The sequence below is a fragment of the Agelaius tricolor genome, unplaced genomic scaffold (assembly GCF_023055355.1).
Source record: "Agelaius tricolor isolate 1412-34295 unplaced genomic scaffold, bAgeTri1.0.p SCAF_46, whole genome shotgun sequence".
NCBI lineage: Eukaryota > Metazoa > Chordata > Aves > Passeriformes > Icteridae > Agelaius > Agelaius tricolor.
In genome coordinates this window covers 1,150,452-1,175,094 of record NW_027269306.1, presented here as the reverse complement: position 1 = coordinate 1,175,094, position 24,643 = coordinate 1,150,452, and the positions used below count along the sequence as shown (strand labels likewise).

At 37.6% G+C, this 24,643-nt stretch overlaps 1 protein-coding gene across 1 annotated transcript in view; it reads left to right on the top strand.

The window, feature by feature from the left end:
• SPON1 (spondin 1) overlaps nt 1–24,643 on the top strand; it is a 187,713-nt gene that overhangs the window by 25,799 nt on the left and 137,271 nt on the right. The window contains exon 3 of the mRNA XM_071455302.1: nt 10,411–10,544. Coding sequence (XP_071311403.1) covers nt 10,411–10,544 — 134 coding nt within the window. The remainder of the gene's footprint in view (nt 1–10,410; nt 10,545–24,643) is intronic.

Sequence of the window (24,643 nt, the reverse complement as noted above, 5' to 3'; positions counted from 1 at the left end):
GTTCTGATAGGAAGGTCACGTTTCCTTGGCTGCCCTTAGCCAAGCTTTCTAGAACTGATAATAAGAATGGTGGATTTAGGATTGGATCATGCCTTCTCTCAAGTATTGTTGCACTATGAACATGAGAGCATCTTTTTTTTTTTTTTTTTCCTTACTTAAATTTCTTAACTGTTTGAGTGCTTGAAGCTTATTTTCAGGGTGAACAGAAGTTCTGGATCACTGAATTTGAAATATGTTATTGACTGGCCTTGAATGGTGAGCAGAGGTCCTTTAGTAAGTATGAAATATTAGTATGAATATAATTAGTAAGTATGAAATATTTATTAGTCACAGTGGAGGCACTTTCCTTCAAGCATTCATAAATGGAATTTTTGTGCAAAAAATTCTGTGCATTGACAGAGGCAAAGACACGTGGGCTCAGGCTGATAGCAAGAGTTGCTGCAGAAATTGAACAAAATCCTGGTACTGGATGAAAGTATGAAAAGTTTCACATTGTTTTGATGAATTAAGAATGTGCTGACAAGGTTTTAATTTGCATTTAGCAAAAATTAAAATGCTGAGTTTTGCTCACAGCAATTAGGGAGTCCTTCAGCTTTCCACACACATGTCCATAAACATAATTCTTCTTTATCCTGGATTCAGTTGTGCCAGATACTGAGCACTCTGCATCAAACTTTTTAATGGCCTTAAATTGTATGCTTAGCATAAGACCTGGAAGTTGATTTAGGTCCGTATTTGTAAATCTTTGGTTTGTGCTGAGATTGAAAGAATCTGAATTAATTCTCCACCATGTGGATTTGGAAAATGTGTTTGAAACATGCTTTATAGTTTGGTTTAAATGCATGTGCCCTGGTTCAAGACAACACAGAAGGCCAGGTCTGGGGAGGAAGCTCAGAAATGCTGTTTTGTCCCTTTTCAAACAAGGGTGATCAGAAATAAGTTCAAAAGGGAGTTCTGTAATTTGTTTTTTGATTGAACATTTAAAAAAGTTCTGTGTTAGCACTCCTAGAACTGATGCAATTGCAGTCCTGGACTAGCTAGTCAATGCTAGAAGGAGTCCTTAATATTTTGGGGAAACATTTTGGTCTCTTGTCTCCCCAGAAATAAACACCCAAATATTAACCTTTTTAATGGATTATATAGATTTTCACAGTTTTTTGGGGGTGGGAAAATTTTTCATCCAGATATAATTTCCAGGGTGAAGGAGCACAAATTGGAAAAGGATTTATACCTGGATGGGGAGGAGAAGGTTCAGGTGTTTGAGCCATTGGAACACAGATTGCACCAGAGAGGTTTGTACCCTAAAAGGTGCTTCTCCATACAGCACCAGTCTCCTTCAGGACAAATTTCACTCATCCTCTTTTGTTGCATCCCTCTGCTTTGTAAAAGGAGTGTAGAACACTTTACTAGACCAGCAGGGGTGGCTCTGTAACTTGGGGGGAAAGTAATCAAAATAAACAGAGCAGAGAGTTAAGGACACATCGGTGCTTTCTATCAGCTGAGTGCCAAGGCAGTGTTTCCCCTTGGTTCAGCACCTGTGTGAGGTAGAACAGCGCGGAAAAGAGGCTGGCTGAAGGCTACTCCTTGTGTAAAACCTTCCACTGACTGTGAACAGCCTCATTCAGAAGGGATTTGTGAACCTACACCTTGCATCTCACAAGCAGAGTCTTCAGTGCTGGTCCCAGAGCACACTCCCAGAGCACACCCCAAAATATTAAGGACTCCTTCTAGCATTGGCTTGCTAGTCCAGGACTGCAATTGCATCAGTTCTAGGAGTGCTTACACAGAACTTTTTTAAATGTTCAATCAAAAAAGAAATCACAGAACTCCTTTTTGCATTTATTTCTGATCACCCTTGTTTGAAAAGGGACAAAACAGCGTTTCTGAGCTTCCTCCCCAGACCTGGCCTTCTGCGTTGTCTTGAACCAGGGCACATGCACTTAAACCAAACTCTAGCAATGCATAAACCATGTTTCAAACACATTTTCCAAATAGAATGTCTCAGCTTTTTTCAGGATAAATAAGAGAAATAACTAAATAAGTTTTGTCTTCTGATCCCACTATGCAGCCAAATGAAAATATAAACAAATTGTTCACAAACAAAGGGTCTTTTTTTTTTTCACTATTTAAATTTCCTTTTAAATTTATCGTGCCACAATCCCTGGAGACACTGAAAAAGTGCTCTGGTGTAGAAGATGTAGTCCTCAAACTGCAGCAGCTCTGCCAGATTTGTTTTTGTTCTGCTTCCTGGGTTCTGTGAGCATCAATGCGCCAAGCTGGGAGATCTTTGATAGAATTTGGCTGTTCTTTCCACGAAAGCAGGATAAAGGATTGGTACACAGGGGGCCACTCCAGCTTTATGTCTTCCATGGATTTCCCTGGCTTAAATTCTAGTTGACTCTCTAAGCTACTTTTCCTTTTAATTTGAGCAATTGGCGCATCGCAGAGGAGGGTGAAGGTCTGGAATCTCAGGTTTAATCTCTTCCCAAAGAACTCCTGTTTATGAAGCCTGAGAACAACTGGAGGTGTGACAAGCTGTTAGGGATCATAAGCAAGTTATCATAGGGCATTTAATATATTGGTTTGAAAAAAGGAGCTCAGGCTGCTTCACAGGCTGCTCTGAAATGGATTGCTCAGCAATCCAAGTCACGTCTCACTTCCAGTCCAGGCTTGTGTGCACATTGCCTTCCTTTATATCACTTTCTTTTATGAGGCTGCAAAAGCATTTTTTTCTTTAAACAACTTCCCAAAGCTTTTTTTACCTGTCTAGAAAATCAGATTAGAAGGCTCTCTTCGATATGAGGTAGTTGATTGCGTTACATATATCTGGATATAGTGGTGGGAAATACGTTTAGGAATTAACAGCAGTTTTCTCACTTTCCAGAAAAATGTGTGTATTATGGACTTGAGTGAAATGTCCTAACTGTACAGACTGAACAAGAAATACACAAAATCCTTAAACTTTTACTTCTTTCAAGTGATTTTTATCTAAAAATTGTTGATTTCTATACAGTATCCCCTTCAGCAAGCAATGTTTCTCCCAGGTTAAAGCACTGGAGACATCATCTATCAAAAGCTATTTTTTACCAGATTGGAGTGGTGGCTATTTTTTGCCAAATAAATAATGTTCACACTGAAATAGTTTGACAACGGAACACTGAGCATAAATAATGTCTCTGTGGAAGTATTCCACACAGAGAAGCCTGCATGGATCTTTGTTGAGGTTTATTGTGGTTATACTCTCATCTGAAATGAGTGTGTTAGTTCTGTCATCCTGGAAGGACTGTTGGCACTCCGATTTCTCTATTGTATGGAAGACAGAAATAAGGAATCTGTGAGAACCTTAAGTGGCTGTGCTCCATTTTTAAAGTTTTTTTTTTTTATTTTTCAATATTGGATTTAATTCTCCATAGCTGCTGTTTTAAAGAAGCCTGCATGGATCTTTGTTGAGGTTTATTGCGGTTATACTCCCATCTGAAATGAGTGTGTTAGTTCTGTCATCCTGGAAGGACTGTTGGCACTCTGATCTCTCCACTACATGGAAAACAGAAATAAGACATCTGTGAGAGCCCTAAGTAGCTGTGCTCCATTTTAAAATTTTGTTTGTTTGTTTGTTTGTTTTTCAATATTGGATTTAATTCTCCATAGCTGCTGTTTTGGGTTGGCCAGAGGACTGCTCTGACTGATGCTGACGCTGTTCCCAGGCGACTGCTAAGGGTCACCACTGCACAGCCTTCCTCAGTGTCCCCCATCATCCTCAGTGGCTGTGAATCTGTTTTAAGGCTGCAGTGGGACAGCTCTGCTTCCTAAATCTTGGAGCAGAGTTTTGGTAGTAAAATGTCTTCATTTCCGTTTTACAATCATAAAATTTACTCTTTTTTCATCTGCTGTTTCATGCTTCCTAATTTAAACTATGCTTAGTTGTAAAACCCCCTCTCATTTCATAGAAAAGCAAATCCATTTCTTTAGCTACTGCCTGAATATAATGAAAAAAACCTGTAACCCACAAATGAATGTGTTTGAATTGGTCAGCACAGAGTCTGACCTCAGTAAATTTACTCTAGATTTAGGTCTAACTTGATTAAATTGTACACCAAAGTGGGCCAAAAGTCCCGTTTCTTTGAACTAAAATTTTCAGTCTGTCCCAGAATCCATACACATAATTTCAAATACTCTAAATGTGCTGTGTGGAGTGGACAGCAGGCAGTGGGAATGAAGTTAAGCCATTTGCCATGCAAGGCACAGAGTGACCCGTTGCTTTTGTACAAAATCTCACACAGAGTTCCTTTGCACAATTTCCTGGTGCTGGGAGTAATTTGTATGCTCTAATGCCAGGGTACTCTCTTTGGCAAGAGCCACTTTGGGCCTTTGTGTGCCAAGGTGTGAAAAGCAAGTTCAGTGTTCAAAATAATTCCCAGTTTCTGGTGAGCATTGCTGGAGAGCACTGGATGTGCTAAGAAGCTAAAATATTTGAAGGGATTTCAAAAGATGGTAGAATTTGTAAAGGTTTTGTCCTTCCCCTGCTGGAAATTAGTGTTTGCAAATTGCTTTTTAAATGTGAAATGAAAGAATTTTCCTTAGTCAAAGTAACTGCTTAAAGAAAATTGCTGATAGAACCCAATGTGATTTATAGCTATGAGAACAATGACAGCTTTCTGTGCCTGGTAGAGTTTCTTTGTTAGAGATGATAAAATTAATGTTATCTGGGAAAAGCTGGATTATCTACCAACCCCTCTCCCCAGTCATGCAGTCTGATAAAGTCAGTTTACCAAACTGCTCTCACAGAGATGTTAGTGTTTTAGTCAAGGAGGAAACTTCATGGGAAACAAAGATGAAACTTTGGACCTTCAGCCCCCTCTTAGTGACTGGTTAGATGAAAACTGCCTCAACTCACAACAGTCTGTGCTCATTCATCTCTTGAGTTTTACTGACAGCATCAACTTAATTGGCCATTTTAACTTTACAAGCATAAGTCTTCAGTGCAAGCTGTATAATTCAGCACGTTAGAGCTTTAAGTTAACTAAGAGTGGTTCTGAAGCAAGAAAAATACGCGGTATGACATTTTACATTTACTAAATCCTGTCAAGCTACTGTCACCTGTTTCTGGCAAAACACATAATCTCTTTACTCTTCTCATATGTATTAAGTAAAGAAGAAATTAAGTAAAGAAGAAATAGCTATTTTGTGAAGCTTCCCATAGCCAGGCTTGGGCAGGAGAAGCTGTTTGGTGTGAAAGCTGGTGGTGTGTAGTGCTGCATCTTTACTGCACTTCAGGCTCCTGTCACCCTGAACTGCTTTATTTCTCATTTTGTTTGAGTTACACCTTGAAACAGACCCGACAGCAGCCCTGCAGGAATAAAAGACCTCAGGTTTGTTTAGACTGCAGAGCAAAACACAGCAGATTCTTCATTCCAAAAATATTTTTCCTCAGGTAATGATTACAGAACTAAATTTGATTTCTGATTGCAACTTTGTGCGAGATCTACATAAAGTTTGTGCTAGAAGTTATCAGAACACAGCGATAATGTACAGGTGTATTTTAGCACTGCATTCCTTCAATAAATCTGCACTTTTCTCAGTGCTTCAGAGTAACCCTAACCCTTATAAGAGCCAAATCCTAACCCTAACCCTTACCAAATCCTAGCCCTAATCATTAATATGATATATTTTTATTTATTGAAACCTATTATATAATTAATCATTAATATGATATATTTTTATTTATTGAAATCTATTATATAATTCAATATATTTATTAATATATGCAATCATTATATATATTATATACACAACATATTATATATTATATATTATATATAATATAAAATGATATATAGTATATATTAATATATATAATATATATATTATATGTTAAATTATTTATATATATATATATGTATATATGGGTATAAAAGCCAGCCTCAGCCTTGTGATGCATTGCTAAGGATGGCCAGAGAGCCCAGCAGGGCTCAGGGATTCTGTACAACCTCCTTGAACCATGGTCTGCACCAAGACTGGCTACTGACACTGCATAAAACATCCCAGTTCTGATTCTTCTGGTTCTGAGCACAGACTCTGAGCCTAATGCTCTGTCCTTTAGTCAGAGAATGTGGTTATGTGAAGCATATCTTTGAGGTAGGGTTTTTAAACTGCCTTTGTACATCGTTAATTTTACGTTCTGTATAATAAGCTCTGTTCTAGATTAATCCCTAAAGGCCAAATATTATTGCTGTTACATAGACCCAATGTTCTTCTTTATAATTGGAAAGTTTCCTTAAGAAGAAGAAGTTTTGCAACATTCATATTAGCTCTTCCAAGGAAGAAATCTGCCCACAAAGATGCTTATCTTGTGAACTTTTAGCTGTGTCTTTTTTTTTTTTTTCTTTCCTGTAATTCTATTGTTCCAGTAGAATGCAGCTGTTTCAGTGAGTGGAAAGTGGTGATGTGTCCACAGAACAAGGAATGGTGCTGAAGGTCCCAGCCAGGGGTTCCAGCTAAGGAAGTGGACACAAGCCAGTAGAGTGTTTATGTAACTTCATCTCCTTTTGTACTCAGCACTAATCCCTTTCTTTGTGATGTATGGTATTTTGAAATTTTTAAACTTTTTTTTTTTTTCCCAATACTGATATAAATTTAAGGATAGAGAGTATAACTGCCTGGTTTATTTGACTAACAGTTTAAAGAAACCAGAAACAGCAAGCTTTGTCAGTCAGCATGAAATGTTCCAATTCTGAGAAAACCACTGTTTCTTTTAACAACTAAGCAGTTATCCACTCCTGCTTTTCAGGAACACCCAAAACTTGTCCTCAACCTCATCACTTTTTGGAATAAGCAAAGAATGCCTGGAGCTGGTAAATTTTCCCTTCTAAGGGAAAATAGCCTTACTTTCATGTTTGCAGGTTTACCCAAGTTCAGCCAAATTCTGCCTGTTGTGACACTGATTTGAATCCCAGTTAATTCCAAAAATCTTGTTTGGGATTTATGCTAGTTTTTCTGAAGGAGTAAATTGGTCCAATAATACCACAATCATAATGGGGGAAAAAAACCAACAAACCAAAAAGCCCACCAAAACACAAAAAAACCCCAAAACCAAAAATCAACCCCAAACAAACAAAAAAAACCACCACACCAAAACCCAACTGGAATATTAAAATCTAATGCTACTGCATTTGTGGATTCAAAAGGATAAATCACATAGAGATTCCTCCCTCTGGGGGTTCAGATTCTTTGGCCAAGTGTCTATTTTTTGGGTTTAGGATTTTTGTCCGACATGTGGGTAATTTGCTGCCCCATTCTTGAAAATGTAAGGCTTTCCATTACAGATAACCTGGGGTTTAGAAGCTATAATTTTGTAAATGCTACGTTTTAATCTGTGTGCCTTTTCCCTGCCAAATCTTTCCTTCATGCCTATGTGGTCTGACTCGATTCCAGAAAAAAATCAGGATTGTATTACACGTCTGTTTTTTCCCCCAAAGTTGGCCAGGATACTATTGCTTTTCTCCTACATGGGAGTGTAATAATACCATCCACTGCCCTAAAATATCATGTCGTTTGTAATCCTGGAGTATAAATCAGGATTCCCTTCTTATCACTCCTAAGATATTTTTTATAAATAATTGAATCTCCATGGATACAGAAAGAAACCCCCCCCCCCCCCCCCATCTTATTAACAAATAAATTTGAGGAAGTTTATCTGAAATCCTAGAATTTGAAAAATTCTTGTGTTTATTAGATATGGTAAAATGACTTTCTTTAATCATCTCAAATCAAGTTGCATTTGAGCCTTTCCAACTAATTTAGGAGTTCTGTACTTCATTCTGTCAACATCAGGGGCCTTTACTGAGAAAGCTTCTGTCCAGTTTTTCTTCAAAGGAATTCTTTTTGGAAGACCTTATGATTTTCAGCTCAGTGTTTTCCAGTAGACACTCATTGCATAAGCCTTCTGCTTTGATGATTAGTGATGCAGGAAATCATGATGTAGCCTTGGGGCTCAGACACTTCCTGTTCTTCCAGGATCATGTTCTAAAATGCAAACAGAACTTTCTAATTAGTTTATTACAGAAATACTTGAGAAAACTCTTTACTTGCTAATTTGCAGGAATTAGATCTGCAGTAGAAGTGCAAAAACCATTTCTGTGTTCATTTGCTGCAACTGGAACAAGGATGTGCTTCAGTGTACTGGCTATCTAAAATCCAAGCACATATTTCAGCTTCTGCTTTTGCAGGCAAGTCATAAATTTGGCTTTTAATAACTACTCACAACTCCTTCCTTTGGTTGTTGGATTTGGTTTTGGGGTTCCTTGTGATTCCATTCACTGTTGGGGAAAAAGCAGGATGGATTCAACTGGAATAAGAATTTATTTAACATGCAAATGCACATGACTGCTGGAGGAATGATCTTTAGGTCTTGTTAAGAGAAAATAGTGGTTTTATACTTGGAGAACACCAATTCATTTCAGTTGGGCTTCTCAAGAAACATTAATTGGTGGGACCTGTGCCAGGTGAGAGCTCAGCCAGATTGGGGACAAGCTTCATTGGTCATTGTGGAATAGCTTGTATCTGATCAATCCTATTCATACTTATGTGTAATTACATAATCTTGACCTGGATTTAACACATTCTTAAAGTTTTTATCCAAGACTTTGCATCTGGCAAGGGAGCCAGTGTAATTTGTACCATAATTTGTAATATTTCCATTTTTTAGAAAAGCTGTCCTTTTAAAGAACATTCTGATGACCTCCTAAGAACCTTTTCAATGGGAATTACCACGCTTTTGTACAACGTGCAATAGTGGTTCATTGTGTATGAGATGGTAAAAAATCATTCATTCTTCTCTCAGAGCTGCCACCAAAATTGAGTTTTGATTGCGAATGGATTGCTGTGAGATAGGGATAAAAGGTCAATTGATATGGTCCTGGAATAATTGAGACAACCTTTCTGAGGGATGAGCAGGCAGTTTTATTTCTTTATTTCACTGATGCAGGAATAAGGCAGATGGAGTAAGTACAGTTGATGGCCGAAACTGAATTGTTGGTCAGGGATTTCTTGGTGCTCAACTTCCATCCATTAAATTGTATCCAGCAGAAGTAGAAACTGCAGTCAGTTTAAGCCTCCACTGGATCCCGCACTTCCCACTGCTTCCTGTTAATTAAAAACCAGCAAATGTGCACCTTGTGTTTGCTTACACAGATTCTACAAAGCGTTAAAAAACTCAAGGCGTGTTAATGGCTTTAAATTTAAAACTCATTAGCCACTGCCCTATTGACCAGCTAAAGAGAGTTTCTCAGCACTCCTCTGGGCCAGCACCACTCCATTTTGCCACGGAAATACAGACATGTTTGTTGGCTTAGCTAAAAATGTTTGGGAATGGTGGCAGTATCACTGGGTGAGACAGCGAGGATGCCCACTCACTAAAGCAGATCTGGCCCAATTAAAGATATTGCCTCTCTTTTTTTAGAATGCAAAGGAGTTTTTTTTCTTTTTTTTTCTTTTTTTTTTTTTTTTTTTTGGTAAAAACACTTGCTTAATCTTATATTTGCTGCCAGAAGATTTGATTCTTTTCTATAGTTTAATTGGTTAAAGTGTATGTTTGTGTGTATGTGTGTTGTTATAACCAGGATTCTGAAAAAGCCCCTTCAGAGCTGAATCTGGCCATAAATGCAGCTTTTTTTCTCAAAATGGTAAGGTTTGCAATTCATTGCCTGAATGCTGACCCAATGTTATGTGAGTTGTGGCTTCATCAAATGAAACAGGACCACTGAGCATTTTGAAGAGAAATTTTGCAATATCAGAGCATTGCCTGTTTCCAGATAAAACTTAACAGTTTCTGATGAAATGTCTTTGAGATCTGATGAACAGAAGGCTTAAAGTACAACCCATGAAACACATATGCAGTGAGAAAGCTATTTTGACATGACACCTTTGAGTAAAATCCTTGGAACACCAGTTCCAAATCTGCCTCTCTGGCTTTTGACTTGTACCATTTAAACTTTTCTGTTAACCATCAATCAATCAAAAAAGCAAAAATAGCTGCAGTTTGGACTAAATAATGGAATTCCAGTCATCTGAAATGATGAATATTTTATTATTTTCAGTTCATTAATATTTACAGGAACCTCAAGTAATCAAGATCCACAAAAAAAAAAACAACAAAGGTTATTTACAGCAATGCTCAGAAAGGCCTGAATTCTCTTTACCCAGAACTGACTTACTCTTCTATCTTTATTTTGTGAGCTTTTGGTCTTCAATTCATGCATGTTCTACATAAATTCACTGAAGTACTGCTGCGCTGAGCAGAGAGAATTATAAATATTCCACCCAAAGAAAACATGAAGTGACAAAACACAGGTGGAAGGTGTTGGCCATGCAGGTCCTTACCTTTTTCCTGTTCCTCTTCTTACATTTGCCTAGATCATAGATGAAGAAGAAACCCAGTTCATGAGCAATTGTCCCGTTGCTGTGACTGAGAGCACACCCAGAAGGAGGACGCGCATCCAGGTGTTTTGGACAGCTCCTCCCACTGGGACAGGCTGTGTCATCCTGAAGTAAGTATTTTAAGGCATATTAAAGTAAAATTCATTTAATAAGTTGACTATTTATTGGAAACAATGGAGATGTTAATTCTTTTAACTCTTTGGACACATTTTACTAGGTTTAGTTCTACTTGCAGAGTGAAATGTTAGCAATTGTAAGCCTCAATATTCAAAAAGAAGTCCAAGCCTTCAATAACCATTGAGTCAGCAACCTTAATTGAACTTGTTAGCCTTTAGTTTCACTTAAAAAAACCCCTCAAAGTTCTCAATTTTTATGATCAAAATTGCATTCCTCTGGTGGGTAAAAAACAGGCTCTTTGTTCAGACGGATAATAAAAATGTTCTGCAAAGTCATGGTTGTCTAAATGGACTTGTATCAGAAAAACCAGATTTATTTAGTGGTGAATGCTTTCCTTTTAGGCCTAGTGATCATTTACTGATATTTTACTATTATTACATACTCTCATGTGGAATCAAGCTTTTCAAGCAGTAAATAAAGATAACTCTATGTATGTTCACTTTGATTTGGGGTTACTCATTAGTCTGCAGAACTAAAGAGTGCCAGAGAAATGCTGACCTGTCTCTTAAGACTTTGTTTGCTGTATTTAATTGGACAGATTGGTCAAATATTCATGGGCAGTTAGGATTCCTTTACTTGTTTTGAATCCATGTCTGGGAGAAGCCTTAAAAATTGCTAAGATGTGCCCTGCAGAAGTATTTCAAAGAGGCTTTTCAGTGCTGGGGATAGTGACTTTTAGGCTTTTAAGGAAATGCTATCACAAAGGTTGTGTGCTGAAGATAGTTCAGACCAATTCAGGAAAAAGTTTTTATTAGAATTGCAATTGATTTCTGGACAGGCTGGTGAAATTGCCACCAGCAAAAATGGTCTGTGGCTGCTTTCCTTTCACCCTGTGCTTCACTTCTGCTCCTGCTGATGGGCCCGAGACAGACACTGTCCTCTTCCACATCTCTGAGGGTTCTCTAGTCCCAGCTCTGGCTGTGGAACAGTCTCAAATCTTTGGCAGTGTGCTTTTACTTGCTGCTGCTTAGTTTCAGTATGATAATTTAAAGAATCTCCTGGTTTAGTGTGTACTAAAGCAGCTCAAGAATACACTTACAGTCTTTTCTTTAGCCTGGTACAGACAAGTGCGCATTAGGCTGAAACAAAACCTGGAAATAAGTTTGGTAATGTTTATAGATGGAATTTTTTGAGTGTTCCTTTGGCAGTCCAGAAGATTCCTTGAGTGTTGCTGAGCTTTTTATCAGTAAAGCTCCTTGGTCTTCCCCCCAGGACTGACCCCCTCTTAGCTGTATAAGCAATATTGCTTAGGGCACTTCCTATTTAAGTAAATTAATAATAAGGTGATGATGCTTTATAAAGAGACAAGATTTAAAATTTAATCCAGTAATGATATTCAACAACACAGGTTGATAGATCTAATTTTTTACCATTACTGTCCTAAAGAGAATTGCAATTACAAAAAAAAAATAAAATTAACTAAGATCTGTATTTTACTCACTGAAACTTAAGACAACTGTGGCTGAAGTCAGTTCAGGTCTTGGCAGAGAAGGAATGAAGTAAAGTACCACCAACTGCAGGATCTTGATAAGTGTTTCTTCCCTCTCCTCACTGCTAGTCAGGTCATGCTGGATGTTCAACACTGATTTTTTTTTCCTGTGAAGTACTTGAATTCTTGCAGAAAAGTCAAGGGGGGCTACAAAATGTAACAGTCAGAGCTGCAGTTCTGATGTTCTGCACATGAAAGTGTGAAATTGCCACTGCCTCAGAGTGTGCAGAGGGAACCAGGGGCTTACAGCCCTCTCAGGCTACTGGGTGTGCATCAGTGAGAGCTGAAACTCTGAAGTGCCAATGAGGAGCTAGATCAGCTAACTTGTACCAGCTCCTAGAACCCACTTGGGAAAACAGAAAAGCAGCTTGGAAATGCACGTTCCAGGAAAAGGAAAAAATTTGGTGTTTGTGACCACCTATTTACAGTGTGCTGTGGATGTCTTTGGTATGTGTGCTGCTGAAAAGTGGAAGGAAGTTGTTAAGTACCTTTCAGGAAAAATTAAATGACAAATAAAAGTTTCTTAACAATGAATGCTCTGTTTTTACCTCAGAAGGTAAGGAACAGCTCCATGCCCAGGACTGTTTAAAGAAAGAGTGACCATTATTGAGAGTTGCTGATACCGGAGATGAACCTCAAAATGTGGCATTTGTTTGTGCTGCAGTGCAGCCCTCCATGGGCCCATGGATAACAATCACTCCTGGCATTAAAAACATTCATATTTCCTCTTTTTCATGTAAAGATTTGGTGGCATCTGAGATAGAGTTTGTAAGCCTTCTTCACAAACCTTCTTTATGGTCCGCTCCCATAGAATAGAATGGGAATTTTGGAAATGATTTAGAAATAATTATTGGAACATCAGCATTAGAAATCATTATTTCATTGTTATCCTAGATGATAAAAGAAAAAAATCTAAAATATTGTTTTGAAGAGTTAAGTCCAAATTCATAAAGGAAAAATTCTGAAACCTTGAACTTCAAGGGAAACAAACACTCTGTGTTTTTTTCTTTCTCCTGTATGTGATGGGAGTGAAAATATTTTTTTAATAGTCAATACATATCTGTGGTGGTCTTCGCAGGGGTCCCAGGATGAGGGAAGAGATGAAAATGTTGAGTCCATGTTTCAGAAGGCTGATTTATTATTTTATGTTATATATTATATTAAAAGAAAATGATATATTAAAACTATACTAAAGAAATAGAAGAAAAGATTTCATCAGAAAGTTAGCAAAGAGAAGAAAAAGAATGATAATAAAATATTGTGACTGACCAGAGTCTCCGAGACACCCGGACTGTGATTGGCCATTAATTAAAAACAATCACATGAGACCAATCAAAAATGCACCTGTTGCATTCCACAGCAGCAGATAACCATTGTTTACATGTAGTTTCTGAGGTTTCTCAGCTTCTCAAGAGAAAAAAATCTTAGCAAAAAGATTTTTCATAAAATACGTCCATGACACATACCTGTTTCAATCCTTGCAGACTATGATATCTTTGTTTTAGAATTTCCAAAACAGAATGGCAGCATTTTGGAGCCTGTTCTGGATGATGAGGATTTACTTTTTCCCTAGCCCTGATCTGCTGACTTCAATATATTGAAAAGTTAAACCTAGTCACAAGTTAAATGTAACTGATCCTTAAAACCTTATTACACTTTAAGTGCCAAATAATGCAATTTTTTTTTGTACTAGTGGTATAACTAAGTAGAGAGTCTTCCAGGAAGCTTTTCCTGAGCTAGTAGTGAGGTTTGGGAACAGCTATTTTTCTGCAGTTTGTGGAGTCTGGTGGCTTTGGTAGAAAGACTTGCTCAGATTTGTGTGGTAGCTTCCCAGTACTTTCTAGGCATAGTGCATGTGATCAGTGTGGCTGTGACAAGCACAAAATGACAGAGAAAAATGGGAACCTGTCGCTGTAGGGCTCAGTAAGGGATCCTAAATCATTTGACATGTGCACACCTGTGTGTAATGCTAAATTTCTGGGTGACTGCAAAATTCAAAGTTTAGGGGTAAAAAACACATTTGAATTTGACTTATTGTCACTATCTTGCTTTCTAAAACATCTTTTCTCTGTGAAGACAGAATTAAGGGGAAAAAAGAAGACAATGGATTAACATATGATGTGCAGTAATTGTTTACTTGAGAATAATTCATGCATTTTCTTCATTCCCAACAAGAGATGACAGTGAAATACCCTAAAGGTTTGAATCCTTCTGGACTCCACTGAAACTGCCAGCACTAAATGTGCTTTTGGGATGCAAAAATAGCTGAGGCTCCATTTATCCACACACTTAGGCCTGTGCTTGAGTCTCACTGAAGAGAAAAGACTTTTATTTTACACACTGCTTGGGAGACCCTCAAGCTTTAAGTCCTCTTTCCTGTTTTTCCATTTGGACCTTCCAAGCTGTCATGGTGTGCACAGCCTGCTTGTTTCCATGTTCACAGGGCAACCTCTTTCTCTTCCTATTTTCTTTCCCTTGTTTTTTGTGATTTATTGCACACCAACATGTCACACGTCAAGATGGGAGGGCCAGGTTGTTCCTTCTTTTTCTGAGAAAAGTTTCTGGTTGAAACTTCACTTAACTAGGTTTCTGAGCTCTTAGGAATGCATTTGCTTTCTAGCATCTTTGAAAACCCGCTGTTAAAACTTTCTTAAGAAAAATTTATGGGTTTTTTTGCAATGCGTAATTATACAGAAAAAAATTATACAAACAATAGAGCAGTGGCAGAGCCTGGTGGTGTTTGTATCATCACAGGGAAGTAGAGAAATTTTCAGGGTTTTGAACCCTGTCTTGGTCAATCTGTTTTAATATATTGTTGAAGTGAATGAAAACTGTTTTAAGAAACACCTTTTTTTCCTTCATATAAACTTTCACGCTTGGTTCAGCATATTCTACTTCTCCTAAGAAGTAGAACAGTACACATGTGTTTTTTTTTAACCTGACAGCTAATATTCAAAGCTGTGCTTAATTCTGTGAAAAAAACAACTCCAAGCAATAGAAATTTATCTTGTTAAACAAGGAAAGTCTAAAATATGGATTTCAAATAGTGATTCATCCCATTGACCAATAAAAGGACAATAAAAGTTTATTGAAAGCTTCTTATCAGTGATGGAAAATCACCTCTTTTAGGTTGCTTTGAGCCCCAGATTCAGCTGGTTTGTTGTATTCCTCAAGACAGCGTCTCAGCTGAGTGTGGGTAAAGGTCTGACCCAGGTAATGGGTGGGAAATACAGAATAGGCAGTTTTCTGCAAGTCCTGTAGAATTCTGTGCTTGAACACAAGAGCGAGGAAAATTTGGTCATGTTCTTAGCCTGTCAGATATTAAAATTTCATGGTAGGGAGGATCTTGTTAATATCCAAACTGAGTAAGTCTGTCAGCTGGTGTAGATCTCATGAAGAGTCAAGTCCTGTGAGATGATAATTATCTTCTCCTCCTTTAGCATTTGCCACTGAGGCTGAGATTAATAGTTAAATGCAGTAAATGATGGCCACATGCAGATAAGTTATATTCAATTTACCATGTAGAGAAGAAACCACAGTTTGCAACTGGCTCTTGAACTAATTGGGCTCTCAGACAACTCATGTGACTTGTATGGCAAATGCAGCAAAAAGTTCCTGCAGACAAGGTATTTATTTCTGCTATACATATCGTGCTTAAACAACCAACAAATTAAAATCTGCTATCTGTAAATACTGTTTATTACCATCAGCACTTGCAGAAATGCATTGGGTTCATCGTGGTGTCTTTGCTGTTTGTTGCTGGGAATGTGTTCTGAGCCATCTCTAGGGAAATGTTTTATAGTTCTTGAGGAAAAGTGTGGAGCTTCTTGTTTTCCTGAATATGTAATTATCATCATGATTTTAATTACACTGGCTCTTGTTTGCATGTAATGAGAGAGCAGAGGAATTTTAAAGAATTGCAGCCTTCTAAATAAAAAGTATGGCATATTTAGTGTATATCAAGCAAAATCTTTTAGATAATTGTGCTACTGGAGCAAAGCTGTCAAATCCATAAGGACAAATTCAGTTCCAATTCCTGGGTCTGGGCCTTGGATACAACACTCAGTTTCCAACCTCCTTGTGGGTTCTGACCATCCTCTTCCTCTCAAGCTTCAAAGCTCTGAGGGTGAAGGAACTCCAGTTTTTGAACATTGACCTTTTGATTTCTTGTAGCTTCAAGCATTCTATCCATTCAGGTCATTTGGCCTGTCACTCTGAGTAAACACTGTGCTGAAATGTGTTGTAGGAGAGACTAAAAAAAGAACCAAATGTCAGAAAACCTCAGGAGTTCATAACTGCACCTACATCCTGAAATGGTCTTGGTGTGCAGCCAAATCTCTTCCCTACACTCAAAACTCAGGATGAGATCCCTGGGCCAGAAACAGAGCATGAGGCACCTGGATAACAAGGCTGAAAATTCACAAGAACAGCTTTGTGGTGTGTAAATTAATATGTGATCAAATCCTTAACCCTGTGTTAAAATGAGTGTTTATGAGGAAGGCCAAACTGAGGTGCTCAGAATAATTCTGAAATAGACTTTTAATCTCTCTGACTAAAAGTGTCATTACTGTGATTCCCACAAAACCAATATTACATAAATTTGCCTCCAACAGAAAAAAGTTCCAGTTGCCAGACTGCTTTACATAGGTGGAAGCTGCAGTGCTTCTGAAACTGCTGCCAGTCATGTAAAAACATCTGGTAGATGATCACAGAGCTGAATTTAAAAAAACCAAACAATAAAGAACAAAGAATTATGTGCAGTTACAGCTGAAAAATTTGTTTGCAACTTTTCATGCTTGTCCTAAATCCCTCATCAGTATCAATGAGCTGGCACAGGGAAGAGAAGTTGGCCATGGTTTGAATTTATTCAGCTTACTTGACTAAGGTGATGAAATTTTCTGTTGGAATCCAAAATGCAAGAAACTCTCAGAACTTTGGGTCTGTAAGCCAAAGCTTAGAATTAAACATAGGATTTGATATGAAACCTTGGAAAAGGCTTCCAAACTTAGGTGTTAGAAGCAAGAATGTGGATTTATAGCTTAAAGCAGAGACAAGCTTTACTTTTCCTTTACTTCAGCTAAGTAAAGGAAAGTTTAGAGTTTTAGAGTTTAAGATATAGAAATAAAAGTAGCTACAAAGGTAAAAAAATGAGTTTAGAATGCAGCACTGTAGGTTTGTGTATCATAACATGATTGGCTAAGACAGCTTACACTGTAGCATGGGTCCATAAGATGAAATAGTTAAGGATTGGATCAAAACCATAAATATTCTTCTTGGCAGTGTTTTACTGGTCAATAAATTCTAAAAATGTCTTGTAACTGAGGGTCTTGTGACCTGAGCCATGCAGTGAAGATGTGAGCTGAACTCACCCTTCCTGACTATGCAGAAGATAAGAAAATAAACTTCATCATCAAAAACAACTCAGAGGTCCCATCTCTTAACTCATTCAAAATTCCTTTAAAATCCCCATAGTTCTCTAAGTAGATTCTTTGCTCCTCTCTGATGTTTTAATCACTAAAACATTTCCTTTTGGTTTTGGTTTTTTTTTTTTTGGTAGGGCCTACTTACCCCAATACACAGGATTTTTCTTGTTTGTTGGGATACTTTTATGAAGCAGATGAGCACAAGTGGCACACAGTTGACAAGCTATGAGAAATTCACTATAAAGTTGTGCCTCTAAATTTTCCAAACATAAAAACTAGCAACACTGAAACCTAGAAACCAAACCTAGAAACCCTGTTTGTTTGAATCAGGTATTAAATTTGTTATTCTGTCTTTTCCATTCACGCTCTCAGATGGTGCAGACACTTCATGTCAACAGTTTTACCTGTTTATTAGAGGGCTAACAGTGAACACAGCTGTAAGGCATTTACTGACAGCTTGCCATTATGAGTAAATAACAACAGCCAAGGAAAAAGAGAGACCATCCTGCCCTCCTTGCCTAGAAAGGGCTCTGTTTATGGAACAACAGAAGATAAAAGTTTTCATGTTATAAATAACTTTATTCTTTTTCCTAGTGGAATCAGTGAGTCTTCTGCATGCAGAGAAATTTTTATAATTTGTGTACTACTGTTTTTTAAAAAAATCAAAATCATTATCTTCCAGTTAACTACCACATGACAGATCTTCTGCACTTCATTTTTGATAGAGATAGTAGCAGTACAGCCTCCTATTTCATAGCTTAAATAGAATATTTTATACAGACTTTTTAGGTATTTCTACACAATTAAGATAGCAAACTAAGATATCTCTGTGCATCCTAACAGTCCAGAGAATAAAACTTTGATAGATAGAAAATGTGCCATCTTCCATGTGAGATCCTTTGGGTGTGCCTTCATTTTTCCCCATTCTTGAATTTTAGGAGATGTAACAGAAATGTGCCCAGCTTTAAATGGCCATGGGCATGGGTTGGGAATGAATAGATTTGGGTCCATCATTGTCCTTCAACACTGGGTTATTATGCACTACTCAATAAATTTTTCAATTTTTTTTTCTGTTTTCTCAAGAGCACCTAGTGGCCAGTGATTCTTTATAAACTACTGCAGGATAGAAAAGCTTGTATTGCTATCCTGGTTTCTTTAAAATGAATTAAATATTGTCTTCATCCAGCAATTTCATTAAACAGATAGGACAAAAATTTAAACTTCTAAATGAAACTAACTTAGAAACCTATATTTTATTTCATAGATGAAACACCTACAGAGAGTTTGTGTTAGGAAAAAAGAGAAGAAAACTGCATTTTTAGATGGCTTCTAATTTATATCAACTCTACTATTAGAAGTAAAAAGGCATATTTTATCTCACTATATATGGTAGCAGTCCCCTGGATCTACTGACCCATCTACATTTAAAACCAAAAGCCATTTCACTTTCATTTTCTCACAGGTTTAATATTGTTCCTTTAATGTCACATGTGAATTTGGAAAGTGTTAAAAAAGGATTTTCTTAAAATTTTGTGGTCTTCTAGATAATCTATTTTATGGTGCAATAATTAAAACAATCCTATAAAATCTAGTTAGGTTCATTCATATGGTGTTTTGTTTGTAAAGATGTAGTGTTGCAAAACAGCTTAATGGTTTTGTTACTCAAGGATGGGTTTATTCCTTGAGGAGAGCAAAACAACAGAAACACAATGAGAAAAACAGAGTAAGGAGAAGGGTGGTGCACTTTCTTTAGCAGCAGAGGGAATGTAGTTATGGCTTTATTATGAAAGATAATATTTTAAAACTGTTTTACACTCTACCTTGAAAATGTCTACAATAATTTCATATTTTTACAAAAAAAATCAGTGTTATGGCACTATTTGTGGTAAACTGAAGGCACGTGCAGTTGCTTTCATTGTTCCAGATACTTTTTGTTTTTTCACAAATGTCTTTTTGTAAAACAAGCTGTTTTGTAAGAAAGAAAAAGATTGTGCATGGATGTGCAGTGGGGTAGGAATTCAGGCGTTGGAAAAGTTCAGCAGGCCTTATCACAAGACAGTGATATCAGTTACATCTTTGATCATCACTGTGTTTTCTCCAGACTTTGTGGGGAAATACTTCAATAAAAAAAGAATTAATAAGGTTAACAGTGGACACAAACACAGAACCAGTAAGAATTCATCTGTACCCTAATTTGGCATTTTACAAAACCACACAGGACATTTAAAACTTCCATTTTTATTTTTTAACTATTATCCCCTCAGAGTTCTTTGCTCCTTCCAGGTTCTCAATGCTGTTCTAAGGGCACTGGTGTGTTTAAATTGTGCACACCAGAAAGTCATGTGAAGAGGAAAATGAGGTGCTGTGCTTTCTAATGCTCCTACTTTCTGATCCCAAACTTGAAGATAAATAAGGAAGAGATAAAAAGTGATGACAGAAGGGACTTTAATGAACTGCCCAAGCCTTTTCTCTCTGACTTTCCTGGGTGATTGTAGTGTGTATTATAATTAAGCTTCCCCTGCACCTGTGCATTTACAAATCCAAATAGATGTAGAAAAACTTAAGAACATGTTTCTTCAATACTTTTCCTTATTGACAGAATTTGCATCAGAGCAAGTAAATCCTCAAGTAATTATTAATTCTATTTACATATCCTAGAGGAAAATGCAAAAAAAGATTTAAGACATGTCAGGAGGGACGTTCTGTGAAGTATCTTACACTGAAATCTGATTTTCTCTGACTTTTTGCTCCCTGCAAGTGGGGAAATAAAACAGTAAGCTGTGATTTCTTTCTGGCTGAGTCTCTAGGAGAGTCTGCATTTTCATAAATTTGAAATAGTGGGATGGAAGAAAAAAATCAGCTGTGTAATTTGCTTGTTGTTTGCTGTTTGTAATGAAAATCATTGTTAATTTAGGAGCCCGACAGCTGTAGGACATTTGCCATTCGGCAGCAGCTGTCAGTAGCACTCTGGTTTATTTTGCAAACAGATGTTTAATTTGACTTCAAGGCCATTGTCATTTTCTGAGGGGAAACAAAGAGAGAAAAGGAATAGAAATAATAATGATAGTCATAATTTGATTTCCTTTCAAAACATACAGAGTGTCACTATTGATGGCATCAGAAACATTGTCATTTTTTTATTACTGAATGTTTGAAATCAGTTTTTTTTTATAACTGCCTGAAGTTATGCATGATAGTTCATGTTAAGGAATTGATTGGCCTTGTCTCAGGAACTGAAGGCTTTATTTTAATGTAATGTGATACATTTTTAAAATATGCATTTTATTCATGAATCAAAATGTCATGCTGTTTCTGCAGGTCACAGATAAAGAGATTTTGGTCTCTCTATTGAAACCATCACTCCACTGGGCTCAAATATGTTTTGCTTACTGTAGTGTGGTGGTGTTCTCATTGCACATCAGTGAATGTGAAGGGCAAATTGAGTACAGCAATAATGAAAGGAGGTAATTAAAAAGATAAGTAGTGTAATTTTTAGTTTTGGTAACAAATGATTTTATCCAGTCTGTGCCTAGTGATTGAGGCTTTAACTAAACCTGCTGTTATAACATTTTGGCAAGATCCTCCATTATTCAAAATGTCTATTGACCCAGATAAAGGAATGTAGATGAGCAGTGAATGTTCTCAATCCTACAGCACACTGGTGGGTTCCTAGACATTACAAAGTCTAAGTTAGTCACAAATGGGGCAGAAATGGTCACTTGCTTTTTCACAATACAATCAGTATTTCAAGATTGTGTTCTGCGAGGGTGTGTAGGTAATCCTGCAGTTAAATGTAAGCTACACTGCATGTATGAGATGAAATTTCCATCAGAGAAACTTTTCTAGCAGGCTGATGTAAGAATTTGGTGAGGTGTCTGCGTGCCTGCAGAAATCCAGAGCAGCTCTGCAGAGCACATTGTGCAGTTACAACTTCTAGCACAGATCTGTTCCACTGTGAAAGGCAAATGCATGAATTAACAAGGTGCTGGATTCTGGCCATCCTTCCTTGGGGTGAACAGGCTTTCAAGTCTCGTTTGAGTTTACATTTGTTATCTGGAGAGTCGCTGAGAGCTCAGTAAGGGTCTCAGAACTGAACACTGTATTTATCTTGATTCTTTGCTTCATGTAAAGCACCACAAAATCAATTCTGATTTGTTCCCTTAAAGGAGCAGCTATTTGCATTATTGCAGCCCTTTAGAATTTCTGAAAGGCAGAAAAACCACCCAGAAAAGGAATTTTTCTTTGCATGAACCCACTGCGGAATTGATTGTTTTTGTCTTTCTCATTTCCTGCGTTGACAATTTTAGGGGTGTTGCGAAAGGATTAAAACACTAAATTCAACCAATAATTGGGTGGGCCATTCCTTTCTTTTCCTTTCAGTAATTAGGTGCCCACTTTTTCCATCTTTTCTACACCATTAGACATGCATTAAGTATCTTTGCTCTCTGAACAGCAGCAGCCTGGCTGCTTTTTCCCTGCTTTCCCCCAGAAATGGATTTGTTGCTCCATCAGTTCACTGCTCCAGCAGAATCTAGTTTGAAGCCTTGCAATGCACCAGAAAGCACATTTGATTTTTTTTTTTTTTAAATGGTTTCTGGGTTTCATTTGCTGCAGAAAGGTCTGGGTTACAGGCCTGTGTCTAGGGAGGGACTGAGCTCTGCTCGTTAGAGGGATAATGAGCTTAATACTCCCTCACTGCTGTGTATGGAGCCCCAGGATAACCCTAATATGAACCAACTCATTTCAGTTTTACAGATTACCTGTCATACTCTTGCTTGCCATAGATTTCTCTGAAAATGGCATATATACCAGTTTTATATACAGAGAAATAAATTTGTGCTCTCTTATGATGCAACTGCCCGGCAGGGGTGGCTGAAGTAGATTCCTGGATGATACAAGAAGCTCATATAAAAATATGTTCCACATGCAAAGGCATTGAAGCACCACTCACGATTGCTCATAAAGACATTGTCTTGCTCATCAGGTTTAATTTAGACAGCAAAATATTAACAAAAGGCATTTATCTAATTTCTCTGAATTAATTGTGGCCAAAAAGTTGTCCTCAATATGGCAAAGAAACACAAACAGTTATCATTCTTCCTGCTTTTATAATAGTAATCTATATTTCTGCCACACAATTTTACTCACAAAATGCTAAATATGTCCAGGCAAGTAAGTGAAATGAAGCTAAACTGAAGAGGAGGCAAATTTGACAGTGTTGTCTGCCTTGTCTTTTTCAGCAAGTGCCTTGGCTCAGTGAGAATAAAGTTCTAAGTGCTGTCCTTATAATTTTCTGGTTTTCCAGTGGCCACTCATGCCTCATAAGAAATTCAGGCTGCAATTCCCTTCTGATTAAGTGAAAGTGAAGTTGGTAATTGATTTCAGGAGAAGGTCAGTCAGGTGTCACTAGAGTGTCCCCTAACAGAAGCACAACACTGTGGGACACATCTGGGTTTTCCAAACATCCTCCACATCAGTATATCTGTAAATTTTATGGTTTTTGTTTTAAAGCAGGCAATTTTTTTTCTGTCTCATTTTCAGTTTGAATGTTTGATGGCAACAAATAACTCCCTACTATAATAAACAAAATCACCTTATATTTTTGTCTAGAAGATCAGGAAATTTGTTTTCCTTGTGTCTTCAGTTTCGAAGCCTAGACCAACATTTGGAAATGTTTTGATGGCACTGCTTGGTCGTCAGTCTCAAACCCATGATGGATTCACCTGATTCTCATACAGGTGCCTGAAGGAGCATCCTGGCTTTTCTCCACAAGTTCTGAACAATGAAATCTCTATTTCCTCCTGTATCTCTAATCACACTTGGTGTCCCTCAATTATCCACATTAAAACATCTCCCTCTTGGAGTTTTTAATGAAGTTAAGAATCTCATTAACTGCACTTTTGTTCCATAAAATGTGGTAGGGATGAATTCCAGTACCTTGTCTATGCCTGCTTCTCAATATAAAGGGTGATTTATCATTCTAATCCCTGTCATTACTGCTTGCTACTGTTCACAATGCTCCTTTAATAGTCTTATTCATGTGCTCTCCCTGTCCCTGTGATTGAGGGAGATACAGAGCCTGGATCTTTTGCTTAATCCCTGCTCCTCTAAGCACAGTTGTAATCACTTCCTCTATGAAATGCTGACCTTTATCCGGATCAACGAGACTTCAGGAACCCCACTGAGGCAAAAAGCTTCTTGAGCCTGTAGGGTTTGTTTCCTCCCCCTGCTGCTGCATGTTGTTGTGTAGAAAATGCATAAAATCACCATGAAAAGGAACTACAACCTTCAGAGGCGTTTCATTACCCCAGAGTGATTTGGTGGGTTGATATTTATAATTTCATTATAATCACACCCACAGTCTGACAATGCAGTGCTGCAGAAAGGAGATATGGCTGGGTTTGGTTCTCACCCTTCCTGTGCACATCTTGGACAATTTTTGATCGATTTCCTAATCTGTTTCTGTACCCTTCAACACTGCTGTTTCCTTATCCCTGAGAGTATTTTTCTGATTTTCATGTGTTGAGCAATTCCTCTTTCTCCATCATTTTCTTTGCTCTGCTGTAGCCAAAGTGCAGCCAGTGCCACTGGTGTTGGCAGCTAATGAGACATGAGAAGGTTGTATGATTTTGGCATTTTTAGGGCTGAAGTGGGAAGACCAAAGACCCTGATGTGCAAGTTCCCTGCCATTGCAATCTCCAAAAACCTGTGTGCCAAAGTCTGGCAACAATGTTTGCTGCAAATGCCTGCTGCAGGGAATTTTGGCAAGGAGAACGTTTGTGTGAGCTGGAGGCAGTGCTCTCACACTGTTCTTAGCCAGGAGCAGGTGTTAAACAATGGAGAAACTTGCTGAAAACAACCTTCATAATGTGGAAGAATCGAATGGATTCATTTGATCTTTCATAATTATGTGTTTCATAAGCAGGGTGGTCTTTCAGCTATTTCTTGAATACAATTTGAATTTGCCTTCTTCCCAATATATGATATATATTTGAATTTGCCTTCTTTCCAACATAGTGCCCCTTCAGAATGAGAGAAATGGAAGAGTTACCAATAACAACTCTGTTATTGGTCCTTTATTTTCTTTCATTTCCCTGTACCCCTGTCTTTCAGCACGAAC